At 45.7% G+C, this 21,066-nt stretch overlaps 1 protein-coding gene across 1 annotated transcript; it reads left to right on the top strand.

Annotated features, from left to right (window-relative positions):
* Positions 1 to 5,498: 5,498 nt before the first annotated feature.
* Positions 5,499 to 12,768, top strand: SMIM2 (small integral membrane protein 2). Its single transcript, XM_064270097.1, is given in 2 exon segments — positions 5,499 to 7,467; positions 7,469 to 12,768. Coding segments are annotated over 2 exon segments (318 nt in total). The 5' UTR covers positions 5,499 to 7,389; the 3' UTR covers positions 7,709 to 12,768.
* Positions 12,769 to 21,066: the final 8,298 nt, after the last annotated feature.

The following is a 21,066-nucleotide window of genomic DNA, read 5'->3' as shown; positions in this document are numbered from 1 at the left end:
GCATTACCAGTCTTTAATACAGTATTCTAAAGAATATCTTTCACAGGGTAGAGAAAACTTTGATGAACAGAAACTAGATTCCCAAAGTCTGTGTAACATCGCCACAGGAGTATATGTATATTGGAAGAGACACCAAATAAAAGACTCATTAGAACCTCATTGGAAGGGACCATATTTAGCCCTCCTCACCAATTCACGTGCAGCCAAATTGCAGGTAATAAAACCTTGGATACATTTGCCACAGTTAAAAAAGGTTAAGATTCCTCTTTGGGCTAGACAACCTACCAGAGAATTGAAGGTTACATTTAAATGCCCCTGTGGACAGAAGCAGATGACATCTGAGGCAGATGGCTAACCAAAAACCTGGATAAGGCCTGATAATGCACCTCTACCCTTTTTTCTTTTTACCTTTGTTATAGTCATGCCTCTACTAATGTTTTCCTAGATTGGGAAGGTACTTATGCCCACTATTTTCAAACGTTTAATTGTTGGATATGTGGTGCCCTTCCAATCTGAAGTCAGTCTGTCCAACCCTGGTGTGTCTCTCTACTACAGGGATCTGACTCGGTTGCTTTTGATCTATGAATACAAGAACAATGGAGAAATAGCTCATTACTATAGAAAATCACTATTGCTAGATTTTTCATTTATAAATGCGCTCCTTTTGGATATGAACAAAACCCAGGCCATAAGTTAACCTTTAGTCTTAACATAACCATTACTTTACTAAATAAAGCTGCCCAAAAAGAGCTAGCTAAAGAACTATCCAAACCCACAAACAGTGCTCTTTGGTCCATATAAACAACTATGGGATGGATTCATCTGGTTAACTCCCTAAAAGGGGATGCTAAGTCAGATTGCTCTCCTTTGTTGGGAACAATCTAGCCACACACATATGAATAACCCAGCTGTCACCAGCCTATGGGTTGGCTTCCAGTGTCTGAATGTGCATCTGTTATACCCTTACAAGCTACTGATTGGTTTGCCATTGACTGACTACAATGCTCAGGTATCTATCGGTCAGCCCCTAATGGCACTTGTTGATCATGTGGAACTAACCTTTGGCCCTGGCTCCGACTATGCTGGATTGGAAGATGCACTCTGGGTCTGAGCTGGACTCAAAGACATATTTCAATTGAACTCCATTTACCAGATAAGGTACCATATTAAGAGCTCAATGGTCTTGTTCAGTGTTTCATTGGCTTGATCATTTAACAGTAATATTTACATCTCAGATAGGACTCAAAGATGTTATGGCACGTGTACAAATATTAACCAAATATATACAAACTGCCCTAAATGACAAGTGTCCGTGGGCTTCAAGAGATCAATACTGAAATAGCAATCACGAGAAAAGTTTGTTGTTGTTCTTAGGTGCTGTCTAGTCGGTTCCAACTCATAGCAACCCTATGAACAACAGGACAAAACATTGTCTGGTCCTGCGTCATCCTGCCAATTGTTGCTGTGTCAGAGCCTATTGTTGCAGTCACTGTGTTAATCTATTTCGTCAAGAATCTTCCTCTTTTTCACTGACCTTCTACCTTATGAAGCATGATGTTCTTCTCCTTGTCCCTCCTGATAACATGTCCAAAGTACATGAGACAAAGTCTTGCCATCCTCACTTCCAAAGGGCACTTCTTCCAAGAAGACTTATTCTTTCTTCTGGCAGTCCATGGTATATTCAATATTCTTCGCCAACACCATAATTCAAAGGCATCAATTCTTCTTTCGTCTTCCTTATTTATTGTCTGCCTTTCACACACATATGAGATGATTGAAAATATCATGGCTTGGCTCAGATGCCCCTTATTCCTCAAAGTGACATCTTTGCTTTTCAACACTTTAAGGAGGTCTTTTGCAGCAGATTTACCCAATGCCACACATCTGATATCTGGTATCTGATTAGAAAAGCAGTGCTTCAAAACAGAATGGCCTTTTACATTCTTACTGCAGCCCAAGGAGTCAGATGTGCCATAATAAAATCTGATTGCTGTGTTTGTATTGCTGACAACAATGCTAATATTACTCACCATGTTAATCATACACAAATGTGTGGTATCTCATCTTAGTGATCCTGTTCCTTCCTTAACTGATATGATAAGTAATTAGTTTTCCTCTCGGGGTGGGTGGTGGAAAAAATTGCTACTTCATTTTGAAGTTTTTATATTCCTCATGATTTCTCTTATTGTAATTATAAAATGATGTTTTGCTTTAGTTCAACACATTTTAGCCATGAAATGCTCCACTTCAAAACCATTTGACCTTCACATAAAATCATGCTGGTTTCAAAGGCTTTCACTGATGGTTGTGTTCTTTAATCACCTCCCTTTTGTTTCCCTAGATATGTTTCATCTTGACCTCTATCATTCTGTCCTGACTGAGAAATGTTCTTCAAATGTGGCCTTGTCTGTTAAGATGGTCCCCATAAAATCTACTCACCCTGAAGATGAGGCTTATTAGCTCAACAAGGTGAAGAAAATAATTTTTTATTAACCAAAGCTCTTCAAGAAAACAGACAAAGTCCTTGCAGGAGAAAGGATGCTCCATTGCAAGTGATCAGCACCCCCTAGCAGATGCTCAATCAAAAGCGGGAAATGTAAACAAAAAGTTTCAAACTGGAGGCACTTGTGTCAGACAAGAATAACAGGGCTAACACATTCTCAGGAAGCAAAAGTTCAGGATGTAAACCATTTGTTCATGGGAAGAATGTGTCAAGATGTAAACAATTTGTTTCTAGGAAAATGTGTTCATGAGTGCAATCATGTGTAACTGAATCAGCTGGTGCTGCTCACTTAGGAGGAAACTCACTCACTCCTAGCCAAGAGGCTGACCTTTACATTTCAAAGGAATTCAAACTGAAACTATCTTATCTATAATCAGTCAAACTAACCTCCTACTTTTCCTTTGTTCTCTTTGCACATATACTCCTGTCTTCACTAGAACAGCAGACTGCTTTGTACATTTAATTAGTGCTTCCCAGCTTGAGCTGTATTATCCTCAATAAAACTCCTTTCCTTTCACTACTGAGTAGGAGATTTTAATCTTTGACAATGCCATTCTTTAATAACCACTTGTCCTCAACCTCCTACCCTCTTCCTTGCCCCTCCCCACATCCTACCTGGCTTAAGTGGTATTTATGCATTCAAAAGTGCAGAAATGTGGCTATGTTGGGGAGGGCACCTACCTTAGCTGTGGTCCTCAAAGGCCCACTGGAGGACAGCCAGCAAAGGCTGTGAGGGAGCAGAGGACAACATGACTTCAGGTGAGTGCCTGACATTTCTGATTACTGTGTTTTCACCTGTAAAGTGGTGGGGTGGGCTACCTAAGCCTCTAAATCATCTCATATGTTCTAGAATTCCAGCACTTTTCTAAGGATTGTGAGAGAAGAGAAAATGTTACAAAAACATTTTAAAATATTAAGTCTTTGGTATGGGAGCAAAGGGAATAGGCTAGGAGCCTTGACAAAAAATGTGGTTATGAGTGGTGTTGTTGTTGGCTGCCATTGAGTTGATCCCTAACTCATGGGGACCCCATGCACAATGGGATTGAACCTTTGTGATCCACAGAGTTTTCACTGGCTAATTTTGTGAAGTAGATCGGCAGGCCTTTCTTCCTAGTTGATCTTAGTCTGGAAGCTCCACTGAAACCTGTTCAGTATAGTATCATAGCAACACTCAATTCTCCATTGACAGGTAGGTGGTGGCTGAGCTTGAGGTGCCTTGGCCAGGAATTGAATCCGGGTCTCTCTTGTGAAAGAGGAGAATTTTACCACTGAACCACCAATCCTGAAACACTGAGAACCAGGTGGCACTCTAAACATTTGTGACATTGGGAGTCTCATTCCTCATATAAAAAGCAAACTTCCATTGTATACCTTTACAACATATATACATTTCAACATAGAACAATATGTTGCAGGTTGAGAAGCACTTAAACATATAGTGCTTCATTTGATCCTTATACAGCCTTGGAAGGTAGATAGGATAGTTCCTATTCTCCCCATTTTACGTCTGAGGAAACTGAGTTTCCAAGTAGTTAAAATCACAGAGCTGAGTCTTGGACCCTGTGCTCAGGAATCCCCATAACCTCTATAGAGAGTAGGGGTCAGTGTGGTTGCATCACTGAGCAGACATTTCAGAAGTGGGAGCCCTGGGCAAGGAGCATTAGGGATTGATAGGATACACTGTGTGTTACCATGGTGGACCAGAGGTCTGAGGTTGTGGATGACATTGTTCACCTGTTTCAGATAGGGCATCTTAGTCATCTAGTGCTGCTATAACAGTAATACCACAAGTGGATGGCTTTAAAAAAGAGAAGTTTATTCTCTCACAGTCCAGTAGGCTAGAAGTCTGAATTCAGGGCGCCAGCTCCAGGGAAGGTTTTCTCTCTCTGTCAGCGCTGGAGGAAGGTCCTTGTGATGCATCAGTCTTCCCTTGGTCCGGGAGCATCTCAGCGCAGGAACCTCAGGTCCCAAGGCTGCATTTTGCTCCCGGCTCTGCTTTTTTGGTAGTATGAGGTCCCCAACTCTGTTTCTGTTTCCTTTTCTCTCTTGTAAGATAAAATGTGGTGCAGGCAACACCCCAGGGAAACTCCCTTTACACTGAATCAGGGATGTGACCTTAGTAAGGGTGTTACATCCCACTCTGATCCTCTTGAACATAGAATTCCAATCACAAAATGGAGAACAACCACATAATACTGGGAATCATGGCCCAAATTGACATAAACGTTTTCGGGGGGATATAATTTAATCCACGACAGAGGGACTCCCTTACAGCCACCAGAGAGATGTGCCTGTAGATTTGGTGGTAGCCTGACCAGTCTGTGTTCTTACCCTCTGATGGGGCTGCTCTCTGCTCAAGCCTCGTGTCCTCTATGGTGATATCACCAATCGGGTCACTGCCAGGGCGTCTCTTCCTGAATGTTCTGATGTGGTGGCTTCAGTGGTCTGGGAAGCTGCAGGCTTGAAATGACCTAGGGGTCTAGGAGGACCCAGGCTTTTCAGCCATGCTGTTGTCTGAAGCTGGATGCCATTGTGCCTTTTTGCTGCTGTTTAGATTTTTTTTTTTTTTTTTTTTTGGTCCCTTACAGATCTTTATTCCAAAAATAGGCCTGTAATATATTCTTGTACATCTGAATTTAATTAAGAAACTTCTCCTCACTGACATGGATGTGGTTTTACTGTTTCTGGCCACTATTCAGATTTCTGAATAGTGCGGTGGGCCAATTTCTCTGATCTTTTCAACATTATAACCCAGGGGCTCTGCTCTGAGATGGTGGTTCACGACTTTGACATGTTGTCCTGGAACAGTCCCTCTGTAATTGCTGGAGAATATATGCAGTCCTCACAGAAAACAACTGCTCCCAGGAGTCAAGGTGGAACCACAGTGACCCTTCCAACTGAGGAGTCTGGCTCCTGGCTGAAAAACTATGTGTGACCTTTCGGGCCTAAATACAGGTAATTTACCTGGCAGACCTCAGGTAAATTTCCCAGCTGCCTCCCCAGCCAGACTCGGTGCACAGCCAATACATTGCAGGCTCTGGAGGGAGCTGTCATGAAGGACTCAGGCATCCTGGCTAGTCATGCGTGCAAGTGTGTCTGCATTCCTACCTCAGGCACCTCCATATGGAGGCCTCCTTTTGGGGGGCCCTTGTCTCAAGCTTTCCTCACGTGCCCCTGCAAAGACTTTATGGGACGCAAGTAGAATACGTGGTTTGTGTTCAACTCCTAACCTAAAGGTTGGTGGTTCAAACCCACCCAGTGGTGTCACGGAAGAAAGACCTGGAAATCTGCGTCCGAGAAGGTTACAGCCAAGAAAATCCTATTCTACTCCGACACACATGGAGTCACTACGAGTCAGAATCGGGTTTGGTTCTGTTTTTCAGGCGGCCTTGGAGACATTTTTCTCCATTCAGTCGGTACTCAGAACTTTCCCATCCCTGCTAGCCTTTCCCCGCTCCCTTCCCCTGTCCCATAAAACTGCAGAAGGCTTTGGTCCAGGGGTTCCCTTGGCAATGAGATAATTCCCCCATCAGTGCTGATCCATCTGACCCTCGCTGATGCTGTTCCATCGGCAAAAATGGAATATTGGGGAAGCCAGCACTTTCTCCTGTTAAGTCTCGTGCTTATACAGTCTCAATAAGCCATTAAAGACTTTCATTTTGGCTTATTGTCTTAACTGATTGCTCTGATTCCTGGCAGCTCAGCTCTGCCCAGCTTGGCTCAGCTCTTGACACTCCCAAAAGTCAAGGCGGAACCACACTGTATCTTCCATTCAACCTCAGATGAGGTTGATCCATTTGACCTTGTCATTTAAGGCTAATCAAGGGCCAGGCTCTCAAGGGGCAGAGGGAGCCACAGCTTCCCAAACTTAGTAAGGCCCTATGTGAGTTAGCTAGTGCTACTATAACAGAAATACCACAAGTGGTTGGCTTTAACACAAAATTTATTCTCTTACAGTCTAGGAAAATAGAAGTCCAAATTCAGGGTGCCAGCTCCAGGGGAAGGCTTTCTCTCTCTGTTGGCTCTGGAGGAAGGTCCTTGTCATCAAATTCCTCTGGTCTAGGAGCTTCTAAGGACAGGGACCCCTGGTCCAAAGGATGAGCTCTACTTCTGGTGCTTCTTTTCTTGGTGGTATGATGCCCCCTGTCTCTCTGATCACTTCTCTCTTTTATATCTCAAAAGAGATTGACTTAAGACAAAACCTAATCTCATAGATTGAGCTCTGGCTCAGTAACATAACTGCCTCTAACCCCATCTCATTAACATCATAGAGGTAGGATTTATAACACATAGAAAAATCACATCAGACGACAAAATGGTAGACAATCACACAATACTGGGAATCATGTCCTAGCCAGGTTGACACATTTTTGGAGGACACATTTCAATCCATAACAGCCCTGACCACCTGTGAACTCTTGGCAGTATGTAATATACCTGAAGCGAAAAGAGATGAAGCTCCCTTGGCTGTTCTATTTAAATGCAAGTCCGTCCTTGAGACCATGTCTGTTATATTTGCCATTGAACGTCCAGTACCCAGGTTAGTACATGGCACACACCGGACATTTGATAACTATGTCAGCTTTCTCCAAATGAGGCCTATGCACAGGGAGGTGCCTATGGGTGTGGGGCTCTGAAGGCTGTGTCATCCCAGCTCTGGCCACAGAGGTTTCATTAGAGAGGGAAGCTGAGCTGTGAGCACGTTGCTAGGCTGTGGATATTTATTTTCATAAATGAGGCTCGTGCTTAATTTAGAACTCTGCTTTTGCTTTTGCTTTCTTCTTTCCAGCATCATCTGGCTGTCTGGCACCATCAAAGAATTGCGTTTTTGACCCAACCAGAGCTTGTGGGTAGATGAGCGCTGGGAGAAGGCTGGGAGAGGAAGGATGCCAGCCTGGCTGTCTCAGGGGAGGGGGAAACAATGTGGCCATGCCATTAGCATTCTGTTCAGCTTCTGGATGAGTTCTCATCTGTGACACCTACGTCGCCTTCACTGGGAACAGCAGGATACAAAGCGGCTGTGGTGTTGGCGCCTGCTCTGAGGAACCACACACCAGAATATAGCAGAGCAGAAGGCTTGGCCATGCAAAAGAGGACCAACGTCAGGTGCCAGAAGTGCGTGACATCTTGCCTCTCGGTTCTTTGGATGCAGCTATTTTAATAGAGCCACTTTATTGCAGCTATTACAATGTTAGGTTATTCTGATTTGGCTCCAAAATTCAGCCAATACATAGTCAGCTTCTTAAAATTAAGTAAATGATGAGTATACTGGGCATTTCCAGTCTGTCTCCGAGCTTCACTCCAACTCGGACCTTCACTCCATTGTCAACCCTACCTCCAGTAATCGAGGGCATATGGGTCAGGGACAGGTAAGGGCAGGGGTTGGTAAAGGTTCCACATGGGAGAAATATCAGGGATCAGACGATGGTCAGGGATGAGATGAGGATCAGAATTGCAAGGAGAGACAGAATCCTGGTGGAGCAACAGTTAAGTGCTCGGCTGCCAACTGAAAGATTGGCAGTTTAAACCCACCCAGTGGCTCTTTGGGAGAAAGCCTTGGCCACCTGCTGTAGTAAAGATTTCTGCCAAGAAAACCCTATGAGGCAGTTCTACTCTGTCACATGGGGTCACTATGAGTCAAAGTCAACTCGATGGCACCTAACAACAGCAATAGGGCTAGAGAAAGGTTGGGAGTCCTCTGAAGTCAAAAAGTCAGAGTTCAAGTTCAAAGAAAGTCAAGTTCAGAGATGGGGCAAGAGTCAGAGATGCAATGAGGGGCAGGAAATAAGTTACACACAGAAAATAGAGTTTGCATTTTGCCTCACCTGTTTTTAGGCAGCTATTCCACAAATAAAAAGGAACCCTGGTGGGCACAGTGATTAAAGCATTCAGCAGCTAACCAAAAGGTCGGTGGTTCGAACCCACCTGCCACTCTATGGGAGAAAGATGAGGCAGTCTGCTTTCGTAAAGATTTACAGATGGGGCAGTTCTGCTTTGTCCTATAGGGTCCCTACGAACTGAAATTGATGTGACAGCAGTGGGTTGTTTTTGAGGTTGTTTTTTTTTTGTTCGTTTCAAAACAACTGTGTTAGAACAGCTGTGTGAAATTGTTGGTCAAGAAAATAGTCCATTTAGGAGTCAGAATAGCAAAATTTGGCTTTTCCGTGAATAGAATCTGACTAAATATCTATCCATTTCACTTTAGGTTTTGTGTGAACCTTAGTTTTCCCATATAAAATCAAATAATAGTGTCTGCCTTTCCTCTTTCCCCACCTTTTGTTCTCCCTCCAAGCAACCTGATGAGAAATGAGCCAGCAGCTCCTAAACTGCCTCAAACCACTGGGAGAAAGGCGTTTGCTTGAACAGTGGGTATTAGCCTATATGGGTCCTCTCTAAGTAAAGGGATGTCAAAGTTGGACAAATGCAGCCATCTTGCCTGGTGACTCATGCGGACACAGCGGCGCCTTTAGCAGGAATGTGCAGTGTCTGTAACGAATCTGCTTCTGCCATGGCAGAGAACGGAGTGTTATCTACCCAAATGCTATCGACTTGGGGAGTTTGCACCTGGGCACTAGGGATTAGACGTAGAACCAGTTGAGAGGAACCTGGTGTTTCTGCCTGTAATCTACAGTCTCATTGCACAAAGGGCTGGACAACAACAAGCTGGTGCCCAATCGTTGCCTGCCCTTTGGCAGTGAAGAAATTCTTCTGAATAATCCGGCCGGTCATCAAGCTCACCAAAGTCCCAGTGAGTACAACCAACCAACCAACTAGTTATTGTGGAGCTGATTCCAACTCATGGCAGCCCCATGTATCAGTGTAGAACTGTGCTCCATAGGGTTTTCAGTGGCTAATTTTTTGGAAGTAGATTGGCAGGCCTTTCTTCCGAGGCATCCCTGGGTGCATGTGAATCTCCAGTCTTTCAATTGGCAGCTAAGCCCCTTAACAGTTTGTACCATCCGGAGATACCCACCCCCACAGGCAGCTCCTGTTTTATTGAAAGTGAAGTGAAAAGAACACTCAAACTTTCTCTGCCATGTTTCACGACAGGTAGTTCCCAATTTAGGACGTATTTCAGTTACAATGAAACACACTCATGACTGTCTTTTTTTGGTACATCTTATTGTTAGTAATGTTTACTACAGACGGTGTTGCAACATGATGTAATTTGCTGATGTTATCATTCTCAGATTTTTATTAGCAGATGTTCAGTTTTATGATTTACTGTTGAAAACACTGCTGTATAGATTTAGTTTTCTAAACTAAATCAGGAGCTTCAGTTGTTTGAAAACATGGGCCCAAACGCTTGATCGCATTGCTAAAGTCGATAGGATATTTAGGAAGCAGTGAGATGTTACCACGAAATATATGAAGAAAAAAAGAAGAGGAGCATACAGACAACTCTCTAATTTTCTGACTAGAAACACCATCCGCATTCCCAGGGATAATCCAGATGATCCAGAACCTTCCACAAGTGGAGTTATTACTGCAGCTGACAAAATACCTTCATCCAGTTCTTCACTATCAGAGTAAACTTTTATGATTTGTGTGGTTTTTTATGTATGTTATTATTATTATATTATTGTTACATTATCCGACTCATAGCAACCCTATAGGACAGAGTAGAACTGCCCCATAGGGCTTCCAAGGAGCTGCTGGTGGATTTGAACTGCTGACCTTTTGGTTAGCAGCCAAGCTCTTAATCACTATGCCACCAGGGCTACTTTATATATGTAGGTGTTAAAAATATATATGTAAGTTTATATGTAATGCTTCCAACCCACAAAGATAAATAAAGATTGGATTTATAAAGATAATAAAAGGCAGAAATAATGAGGAAAAAAAAATGAGGTATTCAACTTACAACAGAGTTGTTGGAAGAGAACCCCTTGGGAAGTCAGGGACTACCTGTATTTTGTTTGTTGTTCCCCAGGAAGAGAGCTTTTGCATCACAAAATGAAGCCTGGCTGATTGGGGTGAGATGTTGGCAAGGACTGGGGCTTCTGCTTCTAGAAGCCTGTCCTGTGGCTACCCACTGCAGGGTTGGTGCCTTTCTCCTCACCCTCAGAGAGCCAGGGCATGTCTGTGTCTCTGCAGCTCAGCTTACCCAGCCACATCTCCAAGCACTTAACGCTTTTTCGTATCCCTATTGTAAGAGCTAAGAACCATCCCCTCTGGTACAGTTAATCTGTGTTCCCGTCATCAATCCATCTTTCTTTGTTCCTTCTCACCACGGCCCTGCCTTCAGATTCCTTCTGGATTCCTTTCTCAGGCGTCCTGTTTTGATTCCCTCCTCACATTTACTTCCAAGTGCCAAGAACAACTCTGTTCAGGCAGGAGGCAGGAGGCCTAAAAGGGAACTGGAGCAGTGGCTTCTCTCTATTAGCATTCTTCAGATTTAGGGGGCAATTTCTTCTGGGAACTGAGTAGATCCTCTCTTAAGCCCCTCCCCCACCAACAACATGTCTCTGTCCCGGGGAGTCACTTTGCATCCATTGTTTGTAACTGAATGATGGTGAGAGCTTTTCTTCCCTAGCCTGTGTGGAAGGGTTCAGCACCCCGCCCCCCACTCCCCGGGATGTGGCGGAGGCCAAGTGACTATTACAACGGGTATTGTATGTCATTGTTTTGGACTTGAGCATTACCCTCAGTATCTGATTGTATGATAACACCTGGATCCTCTTCCAGAGTTGCTCGGTTTTTCCAGTCCTGCAGCACCCTGTTCACCCTTTAGGACAGTCTCCCTGATTGACTGGCTCCTGGGTTTAGCTGGAGGGGTCAGATCCAGCCAACACTTGTTTCTCTGTTGACAGGCGTTGGCCTTAGTGACACATTCCAAGCACAGGTAGCTGGCGCTCTCTCTAGTGCCTCTTCAACGTTTTGGGGAAGTTGCATTGCCCCATCCACCACTCTGGATAGTCATCCAGGAATTTGCCTTTTAGCACAGAGTGAAACAAAGAGACTGGAGGGGCGAGGTAACACCCAGGCAGCAAGTAAGTCTGCTCTATTCATCCCAAGAGGACTTCCTGTGCCACCTGGGAGTGGCCTGGCCCTGGACTTGGTCCACCTGGACCGATTTCAACAAAGGCCTAGTTTCTTGTAGACCCAAGAACATTCTGCCCTCCCAGAATGGGACGCTACTCTGGCAGTGGTGAGGGAGGGTAACTGCAAAGAGGATCTTTGAGAGTCAGGGAGCTAGGCCTATGCCTCAGGACCTAAAACCAGCGTAATTAGGCCAAGGCTGAGGAGAGGTCGGCTTTGCCACAAACACGCCTTACATCTGAAGGTGATTCTGTGTACATGAATTGTCTCCTTTGACCCTAGACAAAACTCTTAGAGGTAAATGGGGCAGGCGTTACGACTCCTGGTTTACCAAGGGGGAAACTGAGTTCTAGAAGTTTTGTTAATCTCCTTAGTATCAAATGAGAAAATTACTGGCAGACTTGAGGCAAGAAACCTCAAATTCCTGCCATCTGCTGCTACTTTTTCCGTTATTCCTTGCTGCTCTTCAGCAGGGCTTAAGTAAAATGGCAAACACAAGTCCCAGCCCTTCCTGCTGGGAGGCAGTTGGAAGCTGGCTTGGATTTGAGTTGTAGAGGCCAGGGGCCTGAGAGACTGCAAGCTCTGCTTCCACTTGCCTGTAGAGTGAGGCCTTTTGGAGCTCACTGTTTACAAGGCCGCGGAGAGAGGAGTGCAGAGGAGGAGGGAGAGCAACTATGGCAGTGTGTGTGGGCTTATGTATACAGACTAAGACAGACTAGGAAGAAAGGCCTGGCAACCTACAAAATCAGCCAACGAAAGCCCAATGGATCACAACACAGATAAGGAGGAGCCATTACTGCCATGATGACTGTTACAGATGGATGGAACAGACCCACTTGGAGGTCATTTGCAGCTTTGTGGACACATCCATGGCTTCCTACCTCAGGCATCTGCATCTCTGCTTGAGGGCCTTCTCTGGCCACAGGAATTTCCTGAGCCCCTGCACGGAACAGGACAGAGAAGCTCCAAACTTAATGGTGCCCAGAGGAGCCCTTGGACTCCCTGGGTGGTGCAAGGGTTAATGCGCTTTGCTGCTAACGGAAATGTTGAAGGTTCAAGTCTACCCAGGGACACCTCGGAAGAAAAGCCTGGTGATCTACTTCAGAAAAATCAACCAAAGAAAACCCTGCAGAGCTCAGTTCTCCTCTGAAACACGTGGGGTTTCCATGAGTTGGCGTTTACTTGATGGCAACTGGCGTGTGTGTGTGTGTGTGTGTGTGTGTGTGTGTAGCAACCCTTAACCAATGAAGGATGAGAGCTGGTGAAAAAATATCCAAAGTTCCTTGTCCACCCATAGGACTAAATGAGGGTGTTTTACTGAGTTTTGAGAGGGGCCCCAGTGGGAGTGAACCCCCAATTCTTGCAGCATTCTGCTCATGAATGCACCCTTTATTGCCTTTCTTTTCTTCCCTCTCCCTTCCTGAATCCCTCACTGTGTTTCCTGGGTCACATTCCCAATAAACAATGTGCACCCAGATCTTATTTCAGGGTTTGCCTTTGGTGAAATCCACATGAAGGCAATGGCCCGATTCCTGCCTGCCAGGATGCCTCCTATGTGCCGGCTTTCAGCCCAGCCTTGGGCCTGCTGGGAGAGGCAGCTGTGCCCTTGAGCTCGGGCCTTCCTCCTTTCAGCCATTGTGCAGGAAGGCTGCTGCTCCGGTATAAACGTTACAGAATTCTTCGGCTTGGAGAAATCTCTCCTGGAAATCCAAGAGAGAGTTCTTGGGTGGCGCAGATGGTTAATGTGCTTGGCTGCTAATGGAAAGGCAGAGGTTCAAGTCCACCCGCAGGCTCTTTGGAAGAAAGTCCTGGAGACCTACTTCTGAAAAACCAGCCATTAAAAACTCCATGGAACACAGTTCTACTCTGGGCACATATTTTTTTGTTTTTTTTTTTAAATCAGGAAGGCCCCTGCATCAGGGCTGCATTGATGAGAGGAATGGAGGAGAGCTCGGTTTTCTTTCAAAACAATGCCAGGTTGAAGAAAGCTTGGAACCCTGTCTGAGTTATCTAGTGCTGCACAAGTGGGTGTTTTCAACAAACAAGAATTTATTTTCTTACAGTTTAGGAGGCTAGAAGTACAAATTCAGGGTGCTGGCTCTGGAGGAAGGCTTTCCCTCTCTGTCAGATCTGGGTCCTTTTTCCCTGCCTCCTTGGTGATCTTCCTGTGGCTTGGCATCTACTCCCACCTCTGCTTACTTCTGTGCTCATTTTATATCTCAAAAGTGATTGGCTTAAGACATATCTACACTAATACTGCCTCACAGACATAACAAAGAAAACCTGTTCCCAATGGGATTATAACCACAGGTGAAGGGGTTAGGATTTACAGCACATATTTGGTGGGGGGGCACGATTCACTCCATAACAACTTTCTTGTCATTTTATCTTATGTTTTGTTGACCACATAGATTTGAGTCAGCTACTCCTCCTTACCTTTCAGGCCAGGCAAACCATGCCTAAGTGCACATGCTCATGCCACGGGCCTCGGATGGAACGCTCTCTAAATTTCTCTTTCAACAGCAGCAGTGGCAGCTTTCTCTGGAGTTTGGGAAGATATCAGCAGAACTCCCTGGGGTGGAATCAGGTTCTTAGAGACCATTTTCCAACCGGTTCTCCTTGATTCCCAGGGAGGGTGGGTTCCAGGAGACAGAGGATTGGACTTGAAAGCAAGAAGACCCATGAAAGCAAAGGTGTGCTTCTAACCCTTTGTAACCTGCCTCCTACAAAACAGAAGGCACTCTTCCCCTCACGTTATTCCCTGCCTTGTTCTTGACATTTTAAATGTGGGGAGTATACAGCCGACTTTGGATTTCTTACACCTCCTACTGGAATTGGCTCCTGGTCCCACAGGCCTGAGAATGCCAGTCACGTGCTCTGTCCCAGAGAACATTCTCAGCTCCTTTTCTGGCCAAGCTGTACTCCTCCTCGCCTTGACATTAAGGGCCTGCTGTTTTTTCTCCTTTGGTTCCATAAATCAGGGGCGGTCAAGGGTCACTGCCCTGAGCAGCATGTGGGGAAGCTGACACTGGGGATAAGCAAGCCTTTCTGCATGGCCTGGGTAATAAGCCCACATTGCCTTTCTGCTTTGGTTCTGTGGCTTTGCAGCAATGTGGAACCTAAGCCAATTTCCAGGCCTTGTGTCTGCCCCACACAAAGTTGAGTGTCTCTTTGAAGCTCTTCAGTTCAAACCAGACAAGGCAAAGGGTGTTCCTTTCTTGGGTCCCTTGCTGCTTATGGCCCAGGCCTGAGTTGCTGGTTCAGCTCACTTACCTCTGGCAAGTGTGGAATGGAGTTGTCAACAATCTGAACACAGACATCTGTGCTAGTCCTGTTCTTCCCCTTCCCCCTACCCATGCCACATTCTGGAGTTTGGGTTTAATGCAGCCTAGGAGCAAAGGAGAAGTGTCAGATGCTAGGGGTATGTACGTTTGTGAGGTTAAAGTCCTCAGAAAGAGAGAAGGGGGAAAAGAAGAGAAAGGAGACAACGGGAGAGAAAGAGAAGGAGAAGGAGGAAAATGAGTGCACAGAGTTATGCAGAGGAGTGGCTGAGTTCCACCTACGATGCCATCTGTCACCCATCCTTGTTTCAAAGTGAGGTTGCTGTTGTTAGCTTCCATTGAGTCAGTCCCGGACTCATGGTGACCCCACACACAATAGAACACATCACTTCCTGGTCCTGGGCTATCCCCTATGATCAGTTGTGGATCAGACCGTTGCGATCCATATGGTTTTTATTGGCTGATTTTCAGAAGCAGATTGCCAGGCCTTTCTTCCTAGTCTTCTTAGTCTGGAAAACCTGCTGAAACTTGTTCAATATCATATTGTTGTTGTTAGTTGCTGTCGAGGCAATTCCAACTCATAGTGACCAGCAACACACAAACCTCTACTGACAGATGGGTGTGGCTGTGTATAAAGTGCCATCAAAACCAAACCAAACCGAGTGCCGTCGAGTCGATTCCGACTCACAGCGACCCTATAGACAGAGTAGAACTGCCCCATAGAGTTTCCAAGGAGCGCCTGGCGGATTTGAACTGCCGACCCTTTGATTAGCAGCTGTAGCACTTAACCACTACGCCACCAGGGTGCACTGACTGGGAATTGGCAAAGAATGAAATCTGGGTCTCCTTCATGGAAGGCAAGAATTCTACCACTGAACTACCAGTGTCCTCATTCAAAGTGAGGCCAAAACCAAACCAACTGCCTTTGAGTTGATTCTGACTCATAGCGACCTTATGGGACAGAGTAGAATTGCCCCATAGGGTTTCCTGGGCTATAATCTTTATGGGGGCAGACCGTCACATCTTTCTTCTGCAGAGCTGCTGGTGGATTTGAACTGCCGACTTTTTGGTTAGCAGCTGAGCACTTAACCACTGACTCACCAGGGCTCCTTCAAAGTGAGATAGGAGCTGATAAATACTTACACTTGCTCCAGAGAAGGCCCAAAGCTCAGATTTTAGAACTGAGTTTCCTCCCATGATCCTCTGAATTAGAAATGAGCATGACCTTACCTACTCAACCACGAGAGGTCTTGACAGAAGGATTTTAAAATGCCGAAGCCTGTTTAGCATCACAGCAACGTGCAAGCCCCCACTGACAGAAGGGTGGTGGCTATTCATGAGGTACATTGACTGGGCATCAAACCCCGGTCTCCCACATGGAAGGCAAGAAGTCTACCACTGAAGCCCCAAGTGGAATGATCTCTGATCTTCTAAGCATCTCATGGCACTTCTCTGGTTTCTAATCTATATTTCTCTCAGCTGTGAGCTACCTCAGGGTTGAAACTTTCTGTTCATTAAGCCAGCCGAACACCATAGAGCTTTACTGAAATAATAACTAGATGAATGGATGTTTAAAAAAAAAAAGTAGATGAATGGATGTTTACAAAACCCCCTTAAGCCCCACCCTCTCTCCAATAAAGGCAAAATTCGTCTTTACCATGAGGACTCCTTGTTTATCACTAGCCTTGCAAGTCTCCCACGGGCATAGAGCCCAGAAGAAATCAGCCTGAAATGAAATGAGGAAAGGCTGGAGCCCCCAAAGAATTTAGGAAGAATGCTGGTTGGTGTTACATGAAAATGGCCGCTGGCCCAGGCTCTGAAGCCTGGGAGGAAGGGGAAGGGCGGGGAGGCTCTGGCAACCCCAAGGCCGGCAGCAGGCTCCCAGTCTCAGCAGTGCCAGCAGAAATGGACTTTGGCGCTGGAACACCGTGAACTCCTCTGTTACAGAATGCCTGGGGAGCCAAAAGATATGATAAAGCCTGAATCAGAAGTAGATAAAAGGCAATTATGCTTCCACATCCTGGGCCCCTGCCACCCTGCGGTTCCCTGGGGATGTTCTTGTGGTATTTGGATGTTTCTCTCACAAAAGGCCTGAAGAGAGAAAAACAGCCACTCCACACCCAATAAATTATCCACCATGTCACTGCTTCTGCTGACCCCGTTTTGACACTTCCCCCCTTCTGAAGTAGACAATAATTAACCTCTAATTGCTTAGATAATCTGCCCGTGGAGCTGCCCGAACAAAGGAAAAGCTCTTGTTATTGTTCCTCTGGATTTAAGCTGAATTACACCTCAGTTGTCCACATGGCTCTATTCTGAAGCACAGGGTCTGCCCCACATTGGGCAGGGTCTTTGGCTCTATGGCAGGGGGTGTCACAGCGTGTTTCCTGTTCTGGGGGTCACTAATCAGCCCTCCCCCAAATGGGGCACTCCAATGAGGTCATTGTGCATCCAAGGGACCAGCCGCCAGGAGCAGATGGAGACAGACTGCAGGAAGGCAGTGAGTGGAACCAAGTCACCACCTCTCCAGCAAGTGGATTGCCTTAAATGCAGACCAGCCTCTGACCCTGTGCACCATTATCTCTTTATTCATCCACAGAATCGAATGGCAGAATAAACAAGTCATCGGCCTCATTAAATTGTATTGATTAGACAACCATGTTCATTGCTTGGTGCTCCATGTTATACAGTCTTTGAGAAGCTTATTTCCTGCAATGTGAGTACAGATTGTGTGTGGGATGCACCATTGTTGTTGTTGTAGCTGTGGTTGCTTCCCAACTCATGGGAATCCCATGCACAGCTAAACAAAACGCTGCCCAGTCCTGTGCCATCCCCATGATCATTTAGGGATTAGACAATGTTCCATTGTGGTTTTTTCCATTGACTAATTTTTGGAAGTAGATTGCCAGGTCTTTCTTCCTAGTCTGTCTTAGTATGGAAGCTCCACTGAAACGTCTTCGGCATCAGAAGCAACACGCAAGCCTCCACTGACAGATGGGTAGTGGCCGTGCATGAGGTACGTTGACTAGGAATTGACTCTGGATCTCCTGCCTGGAAGGTAGGAATTCTACCACTGCACCACCAACTGCTCCTAAAAGGCACCGTAAATATATGGAAGTATGAGGCTGAGGTGTGAGCCAGACATAACAGTGAGCATCTATTTTGGAGAGGCAGTCTATACAGAATGCTTGAGAGAAGTACCTGAGTGTGGGGTATAGGTCAGGCTGCGGATTACTTGATTCATTTATCAAACACTTGTTGAGCACTGATTAAGTGACAATACCAAGCTAGGCAGGAGAGTTTTAAGAAAGACTAAAACACTGGCCGTGGCTTTGAGGAACTCTTACCCTGGTGAGAGTATGAGGTATGAATGTAGTATATAAATAATGAGAAAGCTCAGGTATACAGACAGTGAGGAGCGTCAGGAAAGCATAAAAGAAGGACTGATGACTTAGCTTGAGGAGATGAGACATGAATTTGAGTGGGCCTGTAAAGGTTGGCAGTTCGAATCCACCAGGCGCTCCTTGGAAACTCTGGAGCAGTTCTACCCTGCCCTGTAGGGTCACTATGAGTCGGAATCGACTCGACGGCAGCGGGTTTGGTTTGGAAAGGTTGGTGATTTTTTAAAAGTTTTGCTGAGGGGGCTTCAGTCCCGGAAACTGGAAGAGCAGCGATTACTAATTAAAAGAGTGTGAAACAGTTCTGTGTGAGCCGAGTATGTGGAGGGAGGTGTGGGGAGGGGGAGGCTGGAGAGAGGCTAGGCTGGCTCTAGAAGGCTCTGAGTGCCCAGAGAAGAGCCTGGCTTTGTGTATCTAAGGCTTTAAATGGCAAGATAGCATGAAGAGACACACTCTGGCCAGTGTAGAGGGGAAGGGATGGAAGGAGGGCATGGCCGGCGGCAGTGAGCCCAGTGAAAAAGTGAGCAACATTGATGGGACTGGAAGAGGAGAGAGCTCCCCTAGATGTGTAGGGGATGGAGCCTATTCCCCCTCATGTTTTTCTATTTTTGGTACATTTTCGGCATTTATACACAATGTTGTTTTATAATTTGATTCTATTTATTTTCTTTTTTGGAAGCCTTTCCACAAATTTCTCTCAGGCTCTGGGCTTTAGCCTCTATTCTTTAATGTCAGGCTGTACAACTGCCTGCATATACCCAAAACTCGTTGCCATGGAGTCAATTCCAACTTACAGCAATCCTATAGGTCAGAGCAGAACTGGACCATAGAGTTTCCAACAAGTGGCTGGTGGATTCAGATTGCCGACCTTTTGGTTAGCAGCCATAGCTCTTAACCACTGTGCCACCAGGGCTCCACCTGCATATAAGGCACTATTTTTTTTGTCCTTGGCTGCAGATAAGATACCCCAGGGTACACAATGGGTTAGGGTTAATGGCAGTTTCACATGACAGGTTGGGTTCAACTTCAAGTACGCCCTTTATGACTTAAACAATTAACTTCCATTTTCTCTTTTAAAGGTGACAAATTCTCATCTGAAGCTGAAGGTATTTGCATAAGAGGAAGATACGAACTGAATGTATTTCAATGGCCAAAGCCAAGGAGGAAGGTTCAGTTAGGCCAGGCGTTCATACCAATCAACAGCCTCTACTTGGGGCTGAACTGGGCCAATCTCAGGGTGGTGGTGAACCTCTGTCCCTCTCCAGAGCGTTGACGTTTACTTGGCGCATCTGTGGTGAGATGACTGAGCACTCTTAGACTTTATACGCACAGACATCGGACTCCAGGCTAATCGCCATGGGTTGTTTCCAGATCATTTCTGTGAAAGGCGGAGAGTGAAAGTGCTCTCTGGGAGGCCTGAAGAGACTTCTGCTGTGGGCCTGGACCTCTCCTACTTTCTCCACCAAGAGTGTTCTAATCCAGAGGTCCGGGGTCAGCCGGCCCAGCAACACAAATGTATTGAACACAGGTACTTGAAGGGAGCACCCCTTCTTTGCCTGTGCTGTAATGGCTCAGAGTGATTCTGTGATTTCAGACCCCTAGATAAGTCAGGCATAGTGGTTAAGGGCTATCTATGGCTGCTAACCCAAAGGTCAGTAGTTTGAATCCACCAGGTGCTCCTTGGAAACCCTTTGGAGCAGTTCTACTCTGTCTTATAGGGTCTCTATGAGTTGAAATAGACTCGACGGCAATGGTTTTTTGTTTTTAAGCTAAGTCTCTGCCACATGAGGCTTCTAGCTAGACGTGGAAAAGCCTTCCATCTGCAGGTGACTCATCTACAACAAACCTCCTCAATTAGAGAGGCCAGTCCTCTGGATGCTGTTGATCTTACACTGTGCCTAATTCTTCATGACAAGTCTACTAAATTAGCCTGACCCATCTGAAAGGACAACATGCTTGGTAAAGTAGAGGGTCAGCAAAAAAGAGGACGACCCTCAATGAGATGGATTGACACAGTGGCTGAAAAAATGAGCTCAAGGATAACGATTGTGAGAATGGAGCAGGACCAGGCAGTGTTTTGTTCTGATACACACGGGGTGGCTGTGAGTTGGAACAAACTGGATGGCACTTAATAATAACAGCAACAACATCTGGAGTTGTTCGAACCCACCAGGAGCTCCATGAGAGAAAAGACCTGTTGATCTGCTCCTGTAAAGATTACACAAGCCCAAGAAACCGTGTAGAGCAGTACTACTCTGCCATACAGGGTAGCTATGAGTTGGCATTGACTTGATGCCATGCAATGCCAAGAGCAACATTCCTTAAGCCAGGAGGCCCCGGGTGGCGCAAACACTTTAAGTGCTCAACTACTTACAAAAAGGTTGGTGGTTCGAACCTACCCAGAAGCCCCTCAGAAGAAAAACCTGGAAATCTGCTTCCAAAAGGTCACCCTTGAAAACTCTACGGAGTGCTGTTGTACTCTGCATACGTGGGGTTGCCGTGAGTCAGAATAGACTCAATGGCAACTGGTTTGGTTTGGTTTTATTCCTTAAAGCAAATAAACACTCTTTGAATCACAAAATTTGAATTCCAGAGAAAGCATCCACATATTCATCTACTCATTTATTCAATGGTGTCAGAGTGCTGTCCATGAAGTCAGGTGCTGTGCTAGGTGCTAGGAAAGTGGCTACATACATAGATAAGACTCATAGCGACCCTATAGGACAGAGCAGAACTGCCTTATGGGGTTTCCTAGGCTGTCATCTTTACAGGAGCAGATCGCCAGGCCTTTTCTCCTGTGGAGCCACTGGTGGGTTCAACATTTTGGTTAGCAGCCAAGCGC

This window comes from Loxodonta africana, chromosome 17 (genome assembly GCF_030014295.1).
Source record: "Loxodonta africana isolate mLoxAfr1 chromosome 17, mLoxAfr1.hap2, whole genome shotgun sequence".
NCBI classification, from domain to species: Eukaryota; Metazoa; Chordata; class Mammalia; order Proboscidea; family Elephantidae; genus Loxodonta; species Loxodonta africana.
This window is presented reverse-complemented; position numbering and strand designations above follow the sequence as displayed.